This window comes from Carica papaya, chromosome 4 (assembly GCF_054855325.1).
Source record: "Carica papaya isolate Zhongbai chromosome 4, ASM5485532v1, whole genome shotgun sequence".
NCBI lineage: Eukaryota > Viridiplantae > Streptophyta > Magnoliopsida > Brassicales > Caricaceae > Carica > Carica papaya.
The window spans coordinates 28,473,240-28,494,061 of record NC_142312.1 but is presented as its reverse complement, the minus strand read 5'-3'; the positions used below and the strand labels follow the sequence as shown (position 1 = coordinate 28,494,061).

The window sequence follows — 20,822 nt, the reverse complement described above, 5'->3', positions numbered from 1 at the left end:
ACATATTAGTACAGTAGTGTGTATATGTATATACAAAATTTCACTCCCTGTGAAAAAGATTTGGACTTTCTTCTAACATTAATCATAAAGAAACCTTAAACCCTCCCGCAGAGACTTGCAAATAAATGAATCGAAGCTTATGGAGGTGGAATCCTTAAGATGATGAATATATGGATGTAGTAAACTAATTTTGACTCTGCGAGTTTCTGATAGTCCCCATAAAAGCTCCAACTAATGATAACGATGAAGATGAAATCTTTGTGGCTTCTTTCTTCGTCACGAATGACCGCAACGCACAAATTCATTTGTAAGAATATATATATATATATATGGCTGGCTAGATGGTGTACAGCGAACATCACGTAGAAAGGTGTAAGGAACAGATAATGAGGTTCTACTGCAATACAACTCAGAATTTCTATATATATTCCATGCACTTCATGAATTTAGTATAGTGTAGAAGAAAAATTAAACTCCGACGACTACGTACATGGAAGAACCCATATAAAGAAAGTAAAGAAAGGATATATACATATATACACACACACACACGTCAAAGAAACTGATAGGAGAGAAAGAAAGAAAGAAAGAAAGAAAGAAAGAAAGAAAGCAAGAGAGAATACTCACGTCCCGTAGGGAATACTCGTGCATGATCCACCGACCATTCTCTGTGTTCTTCTTCTTCTCCTCAAACGTAAGCATCTTCTTGAACCCTATAACGTTTTCCTCCCAGTCGACGACCTCCACGGATCTCTCCATTTTCCATGTACCGCAACCGACCTTTCTCTCCATTCTTGATCGGCTTTTCTTCTTCAGACTTGTAAACACATAAAACGTGGTCGGTTCATTCTTGTCGAACACCAGCCACGGCTCTTTCTCATACGGATCAACCTCAGTCACTCCGCCCCCTTCATATTCTCCTCTCAGCTTCATTCCAAGAATCTGAAACAGCTCTTCATCGCTCGGCGTAAAATGGAAACCAATCCTTGCGACGTCCATCACCACTCTCAACTCGTGAACTCTCACAAATCTGCTTCGAATCTTCTTGTTTTCATCTTTCTTGCGTTTCTTTCTTTCTCTCTCTCTCTCTCTCTCTCTCTCTGCGTATTTCTCTCTCGCGTACTCCTTTCTTGGACCCCATTCTCTATATATACGCACAAATATTTCTAATTTTTTTCAATTAATATACATAGCCGTATATTATGCGGATTAATTATATTTAATTAGTTTATATATAATAAATTACATACATATAAATATTTTTTATATTAATCATAAAGAGTATAAGAATTTTATCCTTAACATCTCACAAAATTGAAATTAATGTCAGATGGCCAAATCATATTTCATATTCTTTAAATTATTGTGTTAACACTGAAAAGAGTAGCATTCAAATATTGGACATGTAAATTCTCTAAATTACTGTGCTAATATGAATAAATCAACTAGAGGATTAAATATATAAATGAAAAGAGATAGTAATAATAATAATACAATAATAATAACAATGATGTATGAAATTATATATATATGTATTATATAATAATAAGTTAGTGTTCAAAATATAATAAATATACTTTCATAAAACAAAGCAAGCATTATCATCCTGAACCCACAATCAATTCCAGGAAGAACATTCAAAGCATTATAAATTGAAGTAAAATGAGAAAGAAATATATATATATAGAACAGAGATGGAGTCTCCACTGTTTCAGGCTCCTCTATTTCTCCTTCATTCAATACAAAAAAAAAAAATCTCTCACCTTCGGCGTTCACCCTTTCTTCTTCTGGATTTTTCTAATGAGATTTTTCAGAAACTATAGTAAAATGAGAAAGACACACACACATATATATATATATATATATATAGAACAGAGATGGAGTCTCCACTGTTTCAGGCTCCTCTATTTCTCCTTCATTCAATACAAAAAAAAAAATCTTTCACCTTCGGCGTTCACCCTTTTTTCTTCAGGATTTTTCTATGGAGATTTTTCAGAAACTATAGTAGAAGAATCCTCACCCAACAACACCGTTTGTATCCCTCTCCAAAACCCCTCTCGGCCTCCCTCTCTTCTCCTCTGTTTTCCTCATGGAAACCCGTTCGGGAAAGCTCCTCTCGGTCTGTTTTCTTCTCCCTCAAAACGTTTTTTCTTCTTCCTCCTCCAGCCGCTTCCCGCCTGCGAAAAAGAAGACAAGTAAAGCATGTCCCTAAAACGATGCCGTTTCCTGGAGGGCGTTAAGCAGGCCTGCACGGGCTGGGCCGACGGGAAGAAAGCAAAAACAATTGGGCCGGGCCTGTTTGGGATTAATTTGAGCTTTTAAAATTATATATTATTTATCTGGTAATTAATTTGGTTTTTGGAAATAAAAGTATTTTGTATTTATTAATTAAAAAATATTAATATATAGATATATTTATCTTGTAATCTATTTAAAATAAAATTAGGAAAATATTTCCATAACTATGTTTGAGAAATATACAAACACAAACTTTTGAAAGATAAAAAAATAAATAATGTATTAAAATTTACTTTTATGTACGGTATGTCTGATGTAATAAATTATTTAATTAATTTTAAATTAGTAAAAAGAAATAGAAAGAAAGAAATAACAACAATAATATTAAAAAAATCAAATTTTTTTACACTGCAACAATTCAATCTAAAGTTTTTACATCGAAATTTTTATATAGAGGACTGTAGTCTAATTTTTAACTAATAATAACTATTCATCACAGTTTCCTAATAATTCTTCTACAAAGTTGTCGCTTCATTCAATCTCCTCCTGCAATTTATCTCTATCAGATACGAGATTGTCAGTCCATTCAACCTCCTCTCGCAATTCATCTCTATCAGCTGCGAAGTTGTCACTCCATTTAACCTCATCTTGCAATTCTTCTCTATCAACTACGAGATTGTCTTTCTGTTCAATCTCATCCCACAATTTATCTATATCAAATACGAGGTTGTCATTCCATTCAACCTCCTCCTGCGAGGGTGCAGCGACGGTCATCCCCTCAACTATTTCTCCATCATTATACTCTGCCGCCAATTGTGTAGCAGTAGCTAAAGGAATGATGTTCCCCACCGCCAAGGGTGCAACAACGATAATCTCCTCAGCTATTTTTCCATCATTATACTCCGTCGCCGAGAATGCAGTAGTGGTCAATAAATTGATGTTCCCCACCACGAAAGATGCAGCAACGATCATCTCCTCAACTATTTTTCCATCATTATACTCTGGCGCCAAGGGTGTAGCAGTAGCCAATGGATTGATGTCTCCCACCGCCAAGGGTGCAGCAGTGGCCAATGGATCGATGTTCCCTACTGCCAAAGGTGCAGTAATAGCCATCTCCTCAACTGTTCTTGTATCATTAGTAGTAGGTATCACAAACGATGAATTGATGCACTGAATCTTATATTGATTATGGTCTTCTGCATCAACATTCAATTTTCTTTTTCGAACGTTGTTGTCGTTATCTTGTTGATGATATACCAATTTAATTCTTATTGATTGTCGTAGTTTATCTAGGTTTTTGTTTTTAATTTTGCAGAATACGTAATCGTCTGACTGCGTAAATTAAAAAAAGTTATATATATATATTAAAAAATTGATAATAATTTTAAATAAAACTGTTAAATAATATTTTTAATATAAAATATAAAGCAATGAATATAGAAATTTAATATTGCTGTAATCAAATTAATATTGGCGTATTAGCATTAAAAGTGTATATATAACAGAAAAATTAAATTTTCTCCCAACATTATTCACAAATAAAATTTGGATGGTTCATGCAGATTCAAGAAATGGTAATAAAAGACTTGCAAACGTATGCATGGAAACTGACGGAGATGGAATCTGAACCTTCAGATGATGGATTATAGAAGTGATTCATATAATATAATATATTATAATATATATATATATTATACAAAAGAAACATTAGTTCTAATTTTACAACTATATACATATATATATATATATATATATTTTTCACGAATACAAGAAACAGATGGCATACAAAGGATAGAGCAAGAAAATAAAATCTTGAAGTTTATGTGTGCAGCAGCTGATGATGGCGGACAAGTACTGTATGGTTCTAATGAGGACCTGGAACAAGAACTCAGCATCTTCCCACAAAAGTCTTGAATATTCATGAATCTCAGTGGCAAATGGCAAGAAGCTGATTGCAATGCAAGAAATATTATATAAAAGAAACATACGTATATGTATATAAATATATATACAAACAAAGAAGAAAGAACTACTATAACTATATCCATAAGATGCAAGAAGCTGATCAAAGAACTTCAAGAAAGTAAGAGTATCACATGTATATAACATAAAAAAAAAAAATTACGCCTACGATTCGGGGCATGGGAAAACTCGGACTGAAGAAATTATAGAAACGATACATATATATATGTAAAAGATCGAAGAAAGAATTACAGTGTGTGTATATATATATATATTCTCCATGCAAGAAGCCGATTGCAGAAAGTAAAGAAAGAAAGCAAGAGAGAATACTCACATCCCGTTGGGAATACTCGTGCATTATCCAGCGACCGTTGTCGGTGTTCTTCTTCTTATCCTCCCCCTCCTTCCCCCCCTTTTTTGCTGTCAGTCCAAACTGATATTTTATGCACGTAATCTTTTTTTTTAGCATCACATCATCTTTACTTCCACTTATGCACTGTTTAGAGAAAGAATAAACAATAATATATGGTGAATTTGAGGTGAGGTGATGATACAAATAGCCACCATCCAAAATAATTCTTCTAATAACCACCTTGGTTTAAATGATTAATCTTTTTTCCAGTGTGGGTTATCTAATAAATACGCTCGTTGGACATTAAATTCAATGTTGGTGATGACTGAAAACTCTTTCCTTGATGATGATTGAGCTTGAGGCTTGCCAATTTCTTGATGTTATCTGAATTGTTGTTATTCCTCAATGAATTACTAAAAATTTGATGGACCCGTGACCACAATGCAAAGCCTAATTCGAGAATCATTATGACCTATTTGAGTAGTTAATTCAGTACCATATTTCTTATAGAGGAAGATGATCGATTGATTAATGCGACTTGGATATTAGAAAAAGGCAAGTGAGAAGAAAGTTTGTGAAGTAGGAATTTTAAAAATTATAGAGAGAGAAAAAAAGTTAATCACTTTGCTATTTTGGAATAAGAAGTTGGCATAAAAAGGGGAGGGAGATGAAACTGACATAATAGAAAAAACTGATGGCAATAAGGTATGTAGTGCCAACACTAGAGAGTTGAAAGACTCAGGAGTACACTGTTGACAAGGTATGCAGAGGTAATTGTAAGAGAACTTGAGGATGAAATAAGGTTTTAGTTCCTAAAGGTGAGAGCTTTATTTTTTAAATAATTTAAATATTAGTCTATAAATAAAATAAAAATGTATACTAAAAGTTTCAATAAAAAATACATATTGCATTTGAATCTATGTGGATGCTATATTTTCAGACATTTTATAATAACATAAAACGTAATAATATTGATACGTTAATAACTTTAACAGTTTTTGTATTGTTGTTTTTAATGACAGGGTTTATTAAAAAATATTTCAAAATACTTTATTAGATATGTATAGGTAATTTTTTAAAATGACTTATTTGTAAAAATTTAAATTATACATAAACTCCCGAGATACTTTAGCCAAAGTTATAATGGAGAACTAAAAAGTGATCAAAAAGATATCTCAACTTCAAATACTATAAAAACTCAAGATCACGCCAAGTAAAAAACTCTTGAACTAAAGACATTCTTAAAATAAAACTTTTACAATGTATGTTTACAACTCTTTATATGAAAGAGATTTCTTCCATAAGGTGCATTGACTAAGAAAAAGCTAATGCATAGGTTATTACATAAAGCACTTAAACTTGAGAACTTAAAATAACATAGAAGTACATATTTTAACTTATTATTATTCCAAATAGTTCAATGAGATCAATACAATTAATTATTTACTTTTGAGATTTTCGTGACTCTATTTGATCCGATCGCTTCTCGATTCAAGAAATCATTATTTTAGTCTTGAATTTTTTTCTCTTGTTTATAAACATGATCCTCGTACCCTTTCATTGCAGCTGAAATGTCGTCTTCGTTAATCTTCCCCGTTTCTTTAAGTTTATATACAATGAAATCAGTCATCCTATGCAAAGAAATCAAAAATTTAGTAAAGTTAAATATCATTCAATAAATGCACAATTATAAAATTAATTATGGATATTTATGAACTTTTCGAATTCTGCCTTTTCCATGAGAAATATTTACCCGAATTAAAACACAAACACTAATATACTTACCCGACAACCTTGTCATAATCATCATGAACATGAGTCATTGCTTCTAAATCGACAGGTGTGCACTTTTTAGCAATGATCTTCTCGATCATCTTTTCTTGTTTTTTGCCAACAAGTAGCTCAGCAAGACAAAGAAAAAGTTGAGCCAAACCGGTACTGGTTGTTGGTATCCATAAAATAGCAAAGAAACGCCCAGAGCCGGTTGAAAAACTTTCATCTCCAAATCCAAGAGTTGTGACAGTAGTGATGACACAATAAATAGCATCATCAGAATCCATTTTTTCCAGGCTTCCCAGCACAAAAGTGCCGACAATCATTAGCACCATCATGATTCCTGAGCCTATAACACACTTATGGAATTTAAGTTTGTTTTCTGCTTCAATTTCCTTCATAGCATCAGTTGGATTGACCTTTTGACACAAATTTAGGGTTCTGAATAACATTACTTGTTGCTTGACAACTAAGTAATGTCCTCCTGTGCATAGAATTAACCCAATGATGGCCATTCCAGAAAATGCTAAAATTGCTGAGAGCAATTTAGTTGCATCAGTATGAGGAACAATGTCCCCATACCCAACTGTGGAAAGTGTCACAACAGTTAGATATATTGCATCAATAAGATCATTTGTTTTCTTCCCTCTCATTTGGTTTCTGACAGTGTAGTAAATTATAGTGCCAACGACCATGTAAATCCCCAAGCAAATGGCTGGCAATTTGAAACTTGGGGGATCAATACGTTCGATTTCTGCAGGAATTATATCTGAAGAAGTTATAGTTTTATCGCTGCAGCTAAAGGTTGTCTTCTTCTTCGACTCACTTTCATGTTCTTTTTGAGTTGCAAGAGCATCGAAATCCGGCAACATGACCATCTTTGCATCGTTGAAGGCCATGGCTATAATAATTTTAGTTACTGACAACAATATCTGCATATAAACAAAAATATACACATATCAGAGCATAATATCAATTAGATGATTTTAAATAGATTTAAACTAAAACCTTTGACGCATAAGAAATTCTCACCCAGGATTTGTATTATAATTACCTAAACTTTTGCACTTCCTTCCATCCCTAAAAAGATATTGCATGCATATGAAAAATAAATGCCTACTTACTTGTAAGTTTTTGATCTGCTAATTAACTCTATATATATATATATATGCACGTATGTATGTGTACAGTGACTATGCATACTAATCGGTAGTGATTATACAACTTCTACTCAAATTGTATAGATGAGAAAAAGAGGTGAGAGTTTGAGGAGGAAAGTGAAGAGTTACCAGAGGAAGCAAGTTGTGCGCCTAGTAATTTAGTGTCATGTGTTTTTAAGTTGAAAGAGCTTGGCTAGCAAACTCTTTGGAAAATTCCTGGAAGATTCAAGTGGCTGTCGTTTTGTTTTTGCACTCTCGTCGTTTTGTGGTTTTTTTAAGCTCTTCGAGCGTGATGGAGGATTGTTCATTTCCTTTTTAGGAGCACGTGGGTGGGAAGCTTCCGCATTCGGCTCCAATTTTATCGTTAATTAAAAATATTTACTGTTGGTGATTTATAATTTGTGTTAATTAATTTTATTAATTACATTTTTATATATAAAAATAGGAGATTAGTTTGAACTGATTTTTTATATTTAGATAAAAAAATGTTAGTAGTAATTATTAATAATTTATGTTATTAAGTTTTTAAACTATATTTAGAAATATTTTTAAATAATATTTAGAAATTATTGTATTTTTATTTTATTTTATTTACATATAACAAATTTTTTTTACTATTTTCATTGGGTTAATTGGAATATATATGGCATGACAATGTAGTCTTGCTCCTCCTAACTACAAGGTAGGAAATTTCCCATGAAAATCCAGATAGTTATATTATATGTTTAATTATGTAAAAAAATTAGTGATATATAATTATTTTACTCGTATTTCATTCTAAGTCTAATGATATATTAACGTAGAAAGTAACTAAAATTATTGCAAGAATGTATCTAAAGATCAAGGTATTTAAAATATGTAAATTATTATATAAAGACGAGGATAGTTCTGAATTCGGGCCTATTGTCGAGAACTGTAAAACATTTTTAACTCGTTGGTCTGATGTTTCGGTGGGCTGGGTTAGGAGAAGTTCTAATGAAGCGGCTCGTTGTACTGCAAGATCCTCGTGGGATTTTTCGGACTTTTACGTTTGGGAGAATTTTTCTCTAAACATTGTTGTATTGTTTGCTTAATATGATTGAATGAAATTCCATTTTTTTTTTAAAAATAATATTTTTGCATCAGAACATTTATATATTATTAATTTTTAATATGTTAACAATTAAAATTTATATATTGTACCTCAAGGCCCAGAGTCAGGGGTGCACAAGGCCCTTAGTTCAGGCCCAGAACAGCTGGGTTTTAGATGCTGACCCCACGCGATATCCTGGCCCACTGCCCATCATCCTACTATAAATATCGGTTCAGTACCAAATTTTGAATTATGTTTGGTGGAAAAATTATGGAGGGAACTCGCTCGAGCACTGGACGCGATGATTTGCTTCGAAGAATCAGAGGTGGCAAGAACAAATCGACAATTATCAAGTTCTGAATTAAATTTTCTTATATTTTTTCTCGTGGTTTATTTTCAACTTATTATTGTTTAGTTTGCAGATTTTACTCGATCGGTGGTTGAAGATCTAGGTGAGGGACGGTTTCCGTTGATTACTATTGATCGGTTCAGAAACTATTGCACAAGCCCCGATTTTAACTGGTTCGTTTCATTTAGGATTTCTGAATCTTTTTCTTCTTTTAGTTTTTTTCAAATGGAAATATTGAAATGCAGAAACGAAATAAGGTTTTAGATGATTGTAAGTTTAAGCAACTGAGAGTAATGTGATCATTTGAGATTTTATTAATGGTTTGTGTGTTGAAACTAAGATTAGGAAGGAAACTGAAATTATGGATGGATTTTTAAATTTTTAAATTCTTAACGCAGGTAAGGTTTTCAGGATTCTAGAGAAACAGCAAATTTATTGTGGCAAAGAAGAAAAAAGGAAATATAGTATATTGATTTGTTTGAAATTTTGTGTGTGAAAATTAAGTAGTACCCGAGCTGTTTTGAGATCTGTTTGGAAATAAATCAAGAAGGTGTAGGTAAGATAGTTTACTGACTGTTATGTATCTTCTTTCGATTATTTTGCTCTCTGCAGCAGTTGCATATCTGATAAGCCAAAAGGGCAGGAAATTTTAACTCTTCAAAGAAAATCCCATGTATATAGAATTGGTGAGGATCTTAGTTCCTTTAGTGATGTGTTCTTTTTGTTTCTTGTAATCTGTCACTAGTTTATGAACGAACTTATAGTATAAAGGAATTAAACTATTTTGTTTCCATACATGTAGCAATGGTTTGAGTCGATGGGAAAGTATTAATACCTAATCTTTGTTACGAGTTCATTGTTATCAACATCAGTTGTCGTATGGTATCTTTACTGCAATTCCTTTTCAGATGTGTTGCTGAGAGTGCTGTTGATTGTCCAGCAACTTCTGCAAGAAAATAGACATGGGTCAAAAAGAGATATATATTACATGCATCCATCTGTATTTTCAGGTAATTCTGGATTAATTTTACTGTCAAATAAGCCAACCTACACCGTTTAAGATTATAAACTGGAATATGTTTAATAGGCTTCATTTTCTATACTCATGAATATTCATACATGTAGGTGATTTTATATATGCTTGTATATATTATTGTATATAACTACCTTCATCCACATATATATTGAGATGTATATGTTGATATACATGTATTTATATGTATAAAATTTTAAATCCTATATATTAGATATAAATATTTAAGATGATACTTTTGTTATTCAAATTTATTCTTGTACTATTTTTGTCTCAAATATATTACGTGCTTTTAAAAATTATTAATCAACCATATCTGCCATTTTTTATTATAAATGTGATCGTTGATGTGATGTTGTGATAAATTTTTTAGCTTTACTACTAAAATGGCTCAATATTATTGACTTCTCTCAAATGGCTAACGTATTCATTTTGTGTTAGAATACAATCTATAATTCTATGAAAATTATTTAAATAACCTTCAGTAATTAACTTTTCGTTAATGTTGTTTAAGTATATGCCATGTGGCTACTAGCATGGTTACATGACAACAATTTATATTGATTTTTGCTAGCGTGGCAGCTATATATATACACATGAAAAACTTATTTAGTCTTACATTTTACATGCTGTTTCTATTGTTCAACAACATCATATATTTTTTATTTACAAATATATTTATGTTGATATATCTAATATTATATGAAACTTTAAAATATTTCCAAGCTTGTTTTATTTTCTTGGTTTTCCACCTTCTCTGTTTATTTTGTAATGCAGCTCAGTCTGTTGTTGACCGGGCAATTAACGACATCTGTATACTTCTCGGATGCAGTCGACACAACCTAAATGTGGTTGGTAGTCCCTTAGGTTTTAGAATTTATTTTTTTCTTCCAATATTTTCATATGCTCATAATGGTAACAATCATTTTTTCCCTGGAGGAGTGAATCAGCGGTGATAGTATATGAAGGCTTATCATCTTTCTAAATAAGAAAGTTTTTTATTTCTTTTCTTTTATTGACATGCATGATAATTTTTCTTCATAATTAGTTCCATAGTTAATTGTTCTTCCTTTTGGCAGGTGCCAGTTGGGAAGGGGTGAGTCCTTCTGGTAATGGCCTTCTTCTCAAAAAATATTTTGCCTGTTCAACAACATTGTTTTCCGGTTTGGCTTAAATGATCCATCTGAAGCGATAAGGAAGGGATATTAGATTAGCTGTATAGTTTTATTTTATTGAAATTATTAAATTTTTTGAGATAAAATACATCTGTTTTATTAATTAACATAAATACTCATCGTAATATAATGTTTTAGAGATATTTGTGAACACACAATTCTATTTGAAATTATAATTTTTATAAAAGAAACGTATCGACTATTTAATGAAAATATTTTTGGTTATTAAAATTATTTAAATCCAACAAACATCACATTTATTAAATGGGATTGGACATTGACATGATGTAGGCGTCATTAAATGCATTTCATGGGGCTGGGGCTGAGGCTGGAAAGGGAAAGACAATTCAATTCTACTCAAATATTTGGAATTAAGATATTTTAGTTCCAATTGTATTGTATATACTGGGTATAGATTGTCCTAATATCCACCGATCCATTTCTATCTTTTAAAGGCTGGTGATGGGCTGGTTAAGATTTATGGAAGCTGGAAGGAAAGTTGACTGCATAAAGAGCCCCAACGCTGTAAGAATAGAAAAGTTAAACATTAAAAAGATGGAAACATCCATGCTGCCTATGATGTATAATTTCAATTTGTCACTTGCAGGATCATCCCATTCCTGTGCTTGTTGAGGAAGTTAAAGGTATCCCAAGTGTCAAAGTGCAACAAATTAACAAGACGAAGATATACCTTTTCTCATATTCGTATGTTTATTTACTTTCTGAATTCCTGTTATCACCCGTTTGAAAGAAAAAATCAAAATTCAAAATGGTCCCACTATTTAAGGTTAACTTTCTTAAGGAAAACATACCTTTACGATTTGTCAATTACAGAAGATTTTTGGTTTTTGAATTAATTTCTTACTCAAAAATCATAGGCTCATATACTTCTGCAAGAAAGTTACAGGAACACAGTGTTAATCCTGATTATGTATCATGTCATGAGAAAGAAAAGCTAGTCAGAATATTCGGATCAATGTTGTGCTTAATTCTTATAAACAGATATTGTTAGTGTTGGGCAGTACATACTAATTGTTGAAAAAGAGTCAGGTATTGCTTCTTATTAGCAATTGTTGTGGCTTAATCGAACTAGTCCAACAAAAGATCAGAGTTAATATACACAAAAAAAAAAAAACAATTGTTTTATTGTATGCAGTATTTCACCGTTTAGCAAACGATCAGTTCTGCAAGGAAAACCGCTGCATTGTCATCACAGTAAGCACATCATTTATGAATATTCTCTTCTTATATTCATCCTTTACCTTCTGAATTTTTTTTTTGCCATCAAATTTTCTAGGGAAAAGGCTATCCTGACATTCCCACAAGAAGGTAGAAACTCCAGGTTCTCTGCACATAGAGTTCTTTTTATTCACATCCGTGAATGAAGATTAACATTAATCTATTAGGTTTCTGCGACTCCTTGTCGAGAAGTTGCATCTGCCTGTCTATTGCCTGGTAGATTGTGATCCATATGGCTTTGACATCCTGACCACATACCGGTTTGGTTCCATGGTTAGATTTCACGGTTCTTTTCCTTTCTTCCTTTTTTTTTTCAAATGTATTGATTTTGTTTTCTGCCGTAAAATCATCCAATCAGTACATGGAATGGCATTGGACTAACTGCAAGGCTGCAATACCCGACTATTTATCACTTCATTCTTTTTCATCTTTTTCTTCTCTAATTGTAAGCAAATGGCATATGATACAAAATTCCTACGAGTCCCAGAGATTCACTGGCTGGGAATGTTCCCTTCAGATTCCGAGAAATATGATATTCCTCAGCAGTGTCTCCGGCGTTTAACTGCAGAAGGTGAGACTGATTTGCTATTACCAAAATCTGCTAAAAATTGGATTTCTTTCTCTCCGTTACTTTACTCATGCCATATGCAAGATCCTTGCACTTCCCTGCATTTCTTCTCAGATAAGAGAAGAACTGAAGCCATGTTGTGCCGGTGCTACCTGTCCCGAGAAGTGCCAAACTGGAGGTAGCATTCTGTTAAGAATCATGAAACACAAGTTTTCTTAACGAATTAGAGACACAAAGCTAATGCATGTGCTTTCCGTTTTCCACTTAAAGATTGGAACTGGAGAAGATGCTGCAAAGAGGAGTTAAATTCGAGATTGAAGCGTTGTCTGGGCATTCTCTATCCTACTTGTCAAACGTCTACATAACATCAAAGATTCAGGGTAGAGCATACATGTAATTCATGCCATAGTTCCAGCAAAAATGAAATCTAACCATTAGGAGGCACCGGCAATTTATTTGTGCATTCACCATCCTTCTGGTCAGAAGTCTACATACCACTAAAGATTCAGGATGGAGTGTAATTCTAGCGCATCCCACATTCTCAGCACATACAGTGTAATCATTACAAGGCATTAACACATGATAGTGATTCTCCAATGGATATAAATACATCTGTAGTTAATCCCCTTAAACGGTAGGGTTTATTTGTATTATTGGAATGTTGTGCTCAGAAAATGAAATGAAATGTATGTTCCATTCCCCTGTGAAGTTACATTGATAAGCAAAAACAATTTTGTTAATTTGCACCCTCGCAATGCTGTCAGAGCTGGTATGAAGGACTATTATTTTGCGGGTAAGTGAAATAGTCCACGGACAGATTATTGCCATATTCAAAATAGTCCCCGGTAAATCCTCTCTTGCCGCTATCTAAGATTAATTGACAACTGATGTTTTATTTTGTAAAGGATAAATACCTTAAATCAATCTCACCCATGCTTTTGCAGTTCAAGAGAAACAAAAGGCTCTTGAGCAAGCTCCAAACTCTGGTGATATGAAGGAACGGTCAACCTCAAGCATGTGATAAAACACAGAAATTGGATGGTCTCAACAATTATTTGGTCACGTTTAGATTATTGAGCAAGCATTATGTCACAATTCGACAAAGTGCCTGACTGATCAACATCGAGATCCTCGAATTCTTTCATTACAAGCAAAATGTCTTCTTGGCTAATCTTACCCATCTCTTTGAGCTTGTATAATATGAACTCAGCAGCCCTATTGACAAGCAAAGAACAGAGAGTAAGAGAAGAGTTAAAGCAAAACGGAAAACAAAATATCACAATGTGGAATCTTGCTCAAAAATTGTAAACGATTAGCTTACCCCACAACGCCATCATCATCCAGATCAGCTGCCTCCAGATCTAACTTCGTTATCCTCTTATTGAGCACCCACTTCACAAGTGCCTTCTGCCTGTTCTCTGTGTTTAGCTCAGCAGCATAAAGGAAAAACTGAGCTAAACAAATAGTACTTGTCAATATCCAAAACACGGCAAAGATCCGCCCTGCTGCAGTCTTGAAGCTTTCATCTCCATATCCCAATGTAGTAATTGTGGAACAAACACAGTAAAATGCATCAACAATGTCCAGTTTTTCAACTTTAACAAGAAAGATTGTACCGATAAAGATGAGCACTATAAGAAGAATAAAGGCAGTGAGACATTTATATTTCGCCCTGTGTGTTTCAATCTCATTCAGAATGTCAGTTGGACTGACTTTTTGACGCATATGTAAAGCTCTAACCAGCAAGATTTCTTGCTTCTCAACCAAATAATCTGCAGCTTTTGTCAGAATATGCCCAACAAGAGCCATTCCAGTGAACACAAATGCACAGGCAAATAATTTTGTGGCATCACTTTTAGGTACAAGATCTCCATAGCCAACAGTAGTCATGGTCACGATGCATAAATATAAAGAGTCAAGAAATCCATTGGTTTTCTTCCCTGAAATTTGATCCCTAACAAGGTAGAAGCATATTGTGCTTAAACCTAAGTAGACAACCAGGTACAAGGCAACCTTTCTGAAACTCGGATGAAGATTCTGAAAAATGGATTCTGATCGTTGAAGTGAACGTTCACCAATTACATCAGGAGAACCCAAATCAATTAAAGGAGCACTTTTAACACGGCGAAATCTCCTTCTCCTTGGGGTGGATGCACTATTCAATTGAGGTACAGGGTCTACTAACCCAGAAAGCAAGGGGTTCCTTACATCACCACTAGCCATGAAGCTAGTATAGCAACTATACAACTATGTAATAGACCAGCAAATCATTAGATTTCAAAAACCCACATCAGGAAAACTGTGGAGGATCTTCACTGAAGAAAACTGATCTGGGAATAATACTTGGTCTTCAAATTTCCAAAAAATATCAATCAAAACTCAAATACTTACAGATTTTCATGTAGCAGAGACAAACATGTGAATTCCTTCACTGTCACAAATCAAAACAGAAACAGAACCCTTATCAAATTCCCATACAAAAAATACAGAATCCAACTTTTTCCCACCCAAATTAAGACAAGCACCAGCACAAACCACAGTTCATGAGTTTAATATAAAGTTTGTTTCAGTTTCCATTCAGTTTACATTCAATTCATAATTTTAATTCTCTTGTAATACTTATAATTGTCTATGAGGTTATTCCACCTTAAAATATATAAATTGAGTTCCCACTATGAAATATGAATAACCCAGTTGTCTATACTCAAATTAGGAGTAGAAACTAACGATAAACTAAAAAAGAAATTAAACTAAATGCAACTAAAATTTAACACAAGTAAAGTTTAAAGCTTAAAATGAGAATCCAAGAAAGATAACTTACATCTGCATCTAACTCAAACAAGCAACTTTCTTAATCAAAACCTGATGTAACCCATCCATAATAGTCTCTGAACCAACCAAAATCAATTAACCACACAAAAGATTCGACAAAAAGAATTCTACTAACCAGGCAGGCAAATGGGTATTCATAAATGTGAGTGCTTACAGCTTTTTGTAAATGAAGCTCGGCTGAAAAACCCAGATCCAGAAAGATGGAAGGTCAGGCAGAGAGAGAAACTAAGAAAGAGAGAGAGTAAGAGGAGACTTCCCAGATTATATGCAGGGGTTTGACATAAAATTTTGCATTTTTAAAAGTTAGAGAAGAATTCTCAATGATGATAAAGAATTGATTTGGTAATTCGTATTAAATTAAAGAGAAGTTGAGAGTTGATGCTAATAAAAAATTGATTTAATATGATATAAACCTCTTGATGCGACTACTAGAAGTTGCAGTGAGATTGTAATATTTTCTTTTTTTGGAAAAAAAAAACGAAAGAGATAGTCTGAGTTTGTCAGTTTAGCCTGTTTATTTTTCTGTCATTTACTAGATAAATATCCTGTTATATACATATATATATATGATTAAATATAATTATTATATATTTTGAATAATATCGTAGATAATTAAAAATATTTTCTTTTTGTGAAAATAGATTGTGTAAATATTATAACTTATAAGTAAATAAAAATAAATTATCTAAATATATGTTAAGTTAAATAAAAATGTTAATACAGTGGTCACTTAGCCTAACCATTACTTACTAACATATTATACTACAAAATTATTATGGTCTTCCCAAATTATGGTATTTAGACTTACAATTTTATTAGGAAATATAATCAAAATAGGAAACTAAAACAAAATCTTTTATATGATAAAATAGGAAACTGATACAGAAGTTTTGGACTTCATATTGGAAAATAATTACAAATAATTTACAACTATCTGCATTTTATTTTCGAATAGTTTATAATTTTAATTTTCAACATATATATATATATATATATAGTATGTATGATATATCACATGAATTAGTGTTTCTAGTTCAACAAAACGGGAAAGGAGACAGACGGCCCAGATTTATTCGGGCTAAGCTGACAAAGATCAATGGGTTCAAGCCCATTTATTAATTATGGATATAACAAGTGACACGTTCGGAGAAAGTATATTATATATTTAATAATTTATTTATATAACTATTAAATATTCTATAATTGAATACATAATATATAATACGTACAATAATTATAAATTCAAATATACAAAAATCCCATATATAAAAATATTATATAAATTAAAACAATAGTAATTTTAATATACTTTAACAGTGAGTCAACGTGATAACAATAATTCACTCATATATATATATATATATATATAAGATTCTACACTATTAATTTAAGAGGACATATTTTTGTTAACACTAATAAAATAAGATACGTATGTATATATATATATTTTTTATATAAATGAAAGTAACAGAAAAAGAAAAGAAATATGGCTGTAAATAATTGAAATAGTACGTAATGTTATGGATTATATCAGCCGCTTTGGAACGTCGATAGACGTGACATATCATAAATATTAATTATATTAATTAATTAGTTAATTACGATTACTTCTACTTAACCATATTAATTATAATATCACACGCACAGCACACACTAAAATGACAAGCAATTATTAATATATTAACAAAATATAAACCTAATTAATTTGGAGTTCATATGATATATTACTAGTTCCGTACTCGTGTTAGCGCGCATGGTTTATAATTAATTAAAATAAAATATTAAGTCAAAATATATAAATATATCTATAGTAATAGATCAATTTTAATAGATTATATTTTCACCTGTTTGAACTAGACAATAAATTTTAATTTTAGAATTATTTAAAGAATGATATATATATATATTATATACTTTTTTATAGAGTATTTTATATGAATTATAATGTAAATAAAGAATACATGTAGCGCCCTGTCCTAAAGATGGAACCGATACCATAACCTTTCATTTCATTTCAAAAAAAAAAAAAAATTCATCATGCAACGAATTCCTACTATTAAATTCAAAAAGCAACAATAATTTCCTTTTAAATAAGCACCTAGAGAGTAAATGATTAATCTGTATAAATTAATATTACAACAACTCTAGTTTTGGTATTGATAAAACATATACACTCATGTATATCAAGAGAGCATTTTATACTAACGGTCGTCCCTTTCTTAAGTGTGGTGCTTTATTGCTAGGCACTCTTTTTCCGACTTCTGATCTAACATATCTGGAAACAAAAGTAATTAGTATCAATAAGTCCAGTAAGATAAATGTAGAGTTTAAGATTAAAATTATGGAAACTAAGAAATTTTTCATCCCGACACTCCTCATTTAAATTATCTACACCCTGCTTCCCCATACTCCCCTCTCTATAATAGAATAACCATTCCCCTAGAGAATTCGTTCCCTAAATCCACTCAATTAGACCTACTGCTTACTCATACTCTCAATTTGCTGCTCACATCAAACACCAACATTCCTAACACACCATTCTGCCACCCACAGCCATCGAGTGACCATCACCCCACATATCATAACACCAGAATACACACACGCATACCCTTCATTTCCCCTATACTATCACCCAATGTCAGCAGTAACTGGTCCCGAAGGGCTACACACACACACACACAGTTCACCTATAACCATTACTTTACTTCAGTATCAGACCTAATTGGTCTCCATAGACCACACACCCTCATCTTACTACACCTTCGGCTTGGAGAGGCCACTCACACACACACCAATCGGTCAATTGTCTATTTTCAAACTTGGAATAATAGGTTGTGAAGACCACACATACACGCTCTAGCCCACACCAACACCGGTAATGTCTGGCCTAAAGAGGTCACACACACACAACAACCAGTCAGTTATCTATTTCAAAACCTGGAACAACGGCCTATCCAGCCCACACCAACATCGATAATGTCTGGCTTAAAGAGGTCACATACACACACACCAACCAGTTAATTATCTATTTCAAAACCTGAAACAACGGCCTGTGAAGACCACACATACACGCTCCAGCCCACACCAACACCGGTAATGCCTGGCCAAAAGAGGCCACACACACACCCCAACTAGTCAGTTATCTATTTTCAAACCTGGAACAATGGTTTGTGATGACCACATATACACGCTCTAGCCCACACCAATACCAGCAATGTCTGGCTTAAAGAGGCCACACACATACTCTTGCTAATCCACCTCAATCTTAACTAAAACCAACAGCTTGTAAAGGCCACACGTACACACATGATACCGTACAAAATAACCTCCAACTAGCAACTCTTGGTCGGTGAAGGCCTTTCACAAATCCTCATCTAACTATCAAACACTAGCCGTAAAGGCCACATACACACTCACGCAAACCAGATCATAAAAACACACACTCAACACTGCAATACTTGGCCTGTAGCAGCCACATATGCATACGCTAGGTACAACATTGAATGACGCTGTCACACTCAGCTTGTAAAGGCCACACACGCACACAGACCTCTTCCCTTACCTTCGTCGCACCAGAGCACCCAACATAACTCTTCTACTCTGATTCCATGAACTTATCCTAACTTATACAACTCCCGTTCTCTCTATAACGTCTCCCGACTACTTCTAGTCGAGCTATAACAATTATTTTCACAATCGGTACTACTCTCATTCACACTCGGCCTAATGACTTCAACTGCATCCCTCCTCCCTCACTCCTGATCACAGAACTCAAACTGAAACAGCTCAAAAACTTCAAAGGAGATAAATTATAAATTTAGTGTGGAAGCGAAATAAATATTTTGGGTTTACATTCCTTATACAATAATTCAGATTACCCAATAGAAGTATGAAAATGAAATTTTTAAAAGAAATAACAAAAAATTAAAGATATAAATGGAAAATAAACAATTAGGCATCCTACTCACAACTCTTTTGTGGATCGAGTTTTGGATCTTGATCCTAATGGTTAATAAAAGAATGAGTTACTCTAGGTCAGTAAGAATATCACGCTACTCACCGACACAGAAATGAAGGTTGATAGAAATCATAAAAATAACTAATGGAGCTCCTAATTTAAATAAATTCATTTATCATGAATAAAATCATTTACCCATACTTATTGTAGCGGGATTTCCAAAACTAACCTATAAAGTCAATGACATAAACAATATTAAAATCTTATATTTAATCAGGCAGAATAACGACTTTCTCTTTTATCAGCCTACTGGTATCCATGGAGGTCCATAAAGATGTCCCCACTACGCGTGAACCTTTATTCAACATTTTTAATTAACGGGCCATCTCCATACCAAGTTCAGTACGAGTGCCAAACGATACCATTTCTCAATACCCCGTCCGGTATGAGGGTGAAACGGGTCGTCCCCATACTCCGTCTGATATGGGCGCCGAATTACTAATTCTCGATACCCAGTTCGGTATGAGGCAACATTCACGGTAAGGTTCCATATGTTCCGGTTCGTCCACCATCTCCCAGGATATCCAGTAATGCTCTCGTTCATCCATCCACTTAATCAAACAATTTTTCATTTACCTTTAATTTTTAATATTTCAATTTAATTGCAATCACGTAAAAACAAGCAATACATGAATCAGAAAAATATAATCACATCATCATACCAATTCCAGTTTATTATCATGCATTCGAAAACTGTAAAATCAGGCAATCAGTTAAACATAACAAACCATAATAAGTAACCGATTCCGACTCCATTAGTATTATGTAATTAATTATGAATATTTTTTAAGTTTCACAAAATACCGTATTATTTAAAATTAAATTTCAATTCCATAACAGAGAATATAGTGAGAGATTCTTACTCAAATTGTTGACTAAACGCTAAGTTTTTTTACTGCGCCTATAGACAGTTCCTGGGTTCCCTGAATTTTTCTTTGGAGATTAAAACACGCTTGAAATACTTAGAAATATCCTAAAAAACTCAAAATTAGTGTTAGAAATCCTTTTTGGCCAATTCCAGAATTCTGACATGGCGGTTCTGTCGTGCCTC

The 20,822-nt window shown here is 33.0% G+C and overlaps 3 protein-coding genes across 13 annotated transcripts; 1 reads left to right on the top strand and 2 right to left on the bottom strand.

The window, feature by feature from the left end:
* Nucleotides 1–5,766: 5,766 nt before the first annotated feature.
* LOC110820699 (two-pore potassium channel 1-like) lies at nucleotides 5,767–7,634 on the bottom strand. The gene is made up of 3 exons (XM_022050278.2): nucleotides 7,615–7,634; nucleotides 6,338–7,257; nucleotides 5,767–6,183 (listed from the first exon to the last, which is right to left on the bottom strand). Exons 2-3 carry the CDS (start codon nucleotides 7,222–7,224, stop codon nucleotides 6,060–6,062), a joined length of 1,011 nt encoding a protein of 336 aa, XP_021905970.1. The 5' UTR covers nucleotides 7,225–7,257; nucleotides 7,615–7,634; the 3' UTR covers nucleotides 5,767–6,059.
* A 1,124-nt stretch (nucleotides 7,635–8,758) lies between these two features.
* ATSPO11-1 (Spo11/DNA topoisomerase VI, subunit A protein) lies at nucleotides 8,759–13,543 on the top strand. Of its 11 annotated transcripts, none has more exons than XM_022050243.2 (15): nucleotides 8,759–8,882; nucleotides 8,980–9,079; nucleotides 9,519–9,592; nucleotides 9,815–9,916; nucleotides 10,717–10,790; nucleotides 11,019–11,035; nucleotides 11,570–11,639; nucleotides 11,722–11,758; nucleotides 12,117–12,164; nucleotides 12,271–12,329; nucleotides 12,412–12,443; nucleotides 12,521–12,626; nucleotides 12,804–12,924; nucleotides 13,036–13,099; nucleotides 13,192–13,543. In XM_022050243.2, exons 1-15 carry the CDS (start codon nucleotides 8,810–8,812, stop codon nucleotides 13,316–13,318), a joined length of 1,104 nt encoding a protein of 367 aa, XP_021905935.1. In that variant the 5' UTR covers nucleotides 8,759–8,809; the 3' UTR covers nucleotides 13,319–13,543. The 11 variants fall into 11 exon arrangements, 9 of the variants coding, with proteins under 9 accessions (XP_021905935.1, XP_088074856.1, XP_088074853.1 ...); XR_015818683.1 differs by having other exon boundaries at nucleotides 8,816–8,882; nucleotides 12,712–12,924; nucleotides 13,192–13,264; XR_015818684.1 differs by having other exon boundaries at nucleotides 8,816–8,882; nucleotides 12,712–12,924; nucleotides 13,006–13,099; nucleotides 13,192–13,234.
* A 370-nt stretch (nucleotides 13,544–13,913) lies between these two features.
* Nucleotides 13,914–16,272, bottom strand: KCO1 (Outward rectifying potassium channel protein). Its single transcript, XM_022050245.2, has 4 exons — nucleotides 15,908–16,272; nucleotides 15,743–15,809; nucleotides 14,243–15,352; nucleotides 13,914–14,136 (listed from the first exon to the last, which is right to left on the bottom strand). The coding sequence occupies exons 3-4, from the start codon at nucleotides 15,142–15,144 to the stop codon at nucleotides 13,992–13,994; spliced, it is 1,047 nt and encodes a 348-aa protein (XP_021905937.1). The 5' UTR covers nucleotides 15,145–15,352; nucleotides 15,743–15,809; nucleotides 15,908–16,272; the 3' UTR covers nucleotides 13,914–13,991.
* Between the last annotated feature and the right edge of the window lie 4,550 nt (nucleotides 16,273–20,822).

Coding starts and splice junctions, on each gene's coding strand:
- LOC110820699 (XM_022050278.2), bottom strand. CDS start 7,224: ATGGCCTTCAACGATGCAAAGATGGTCATGTTGCCGGATTTCGATGCT. Junction 6,184..6,337: donor GATTATGACAAGGTTGTCGG/GTAAGTATATTA, acceptor TTCTTTGCATAG/GATGACTGATTTCATTGTAT.
- ATSPO11-1 (XM_088218726.1), top strand. CDS start 8,828: ATGGAGGGAACTCGCTCGAGCACTGGACGCGATGATTTGCTTCGAAGA. Junction 11,759..12,116: donor GCTTGTTGAGGAAGTTAAAG/GTATCCCAAGTG, acceptor TCTTATAAACAG/ATATTGTTAGTGTTGGGCAG. Junction 12,330..12,411: donor ACCGCTGCATTGTCATCACA/GTAAGCACATCA, acceptor CAAATTTTCTAG/GGAAAAGGCTATCCTGACAT.
- KCO1 (XM_022050245.2), bottom strand. CDS start 15,144: ATGGCTAGTGGTGATGTAAGGAACCCCTTGCTTTCTGGGTTAGTAGAC. Junction 14,137..14,242: donor GATGATGATGGCGTTGTGGG/GTAAGCTAATCG, acceptor GCTTGTCAATAG/GGCTGCTGAGTTCATATTAT.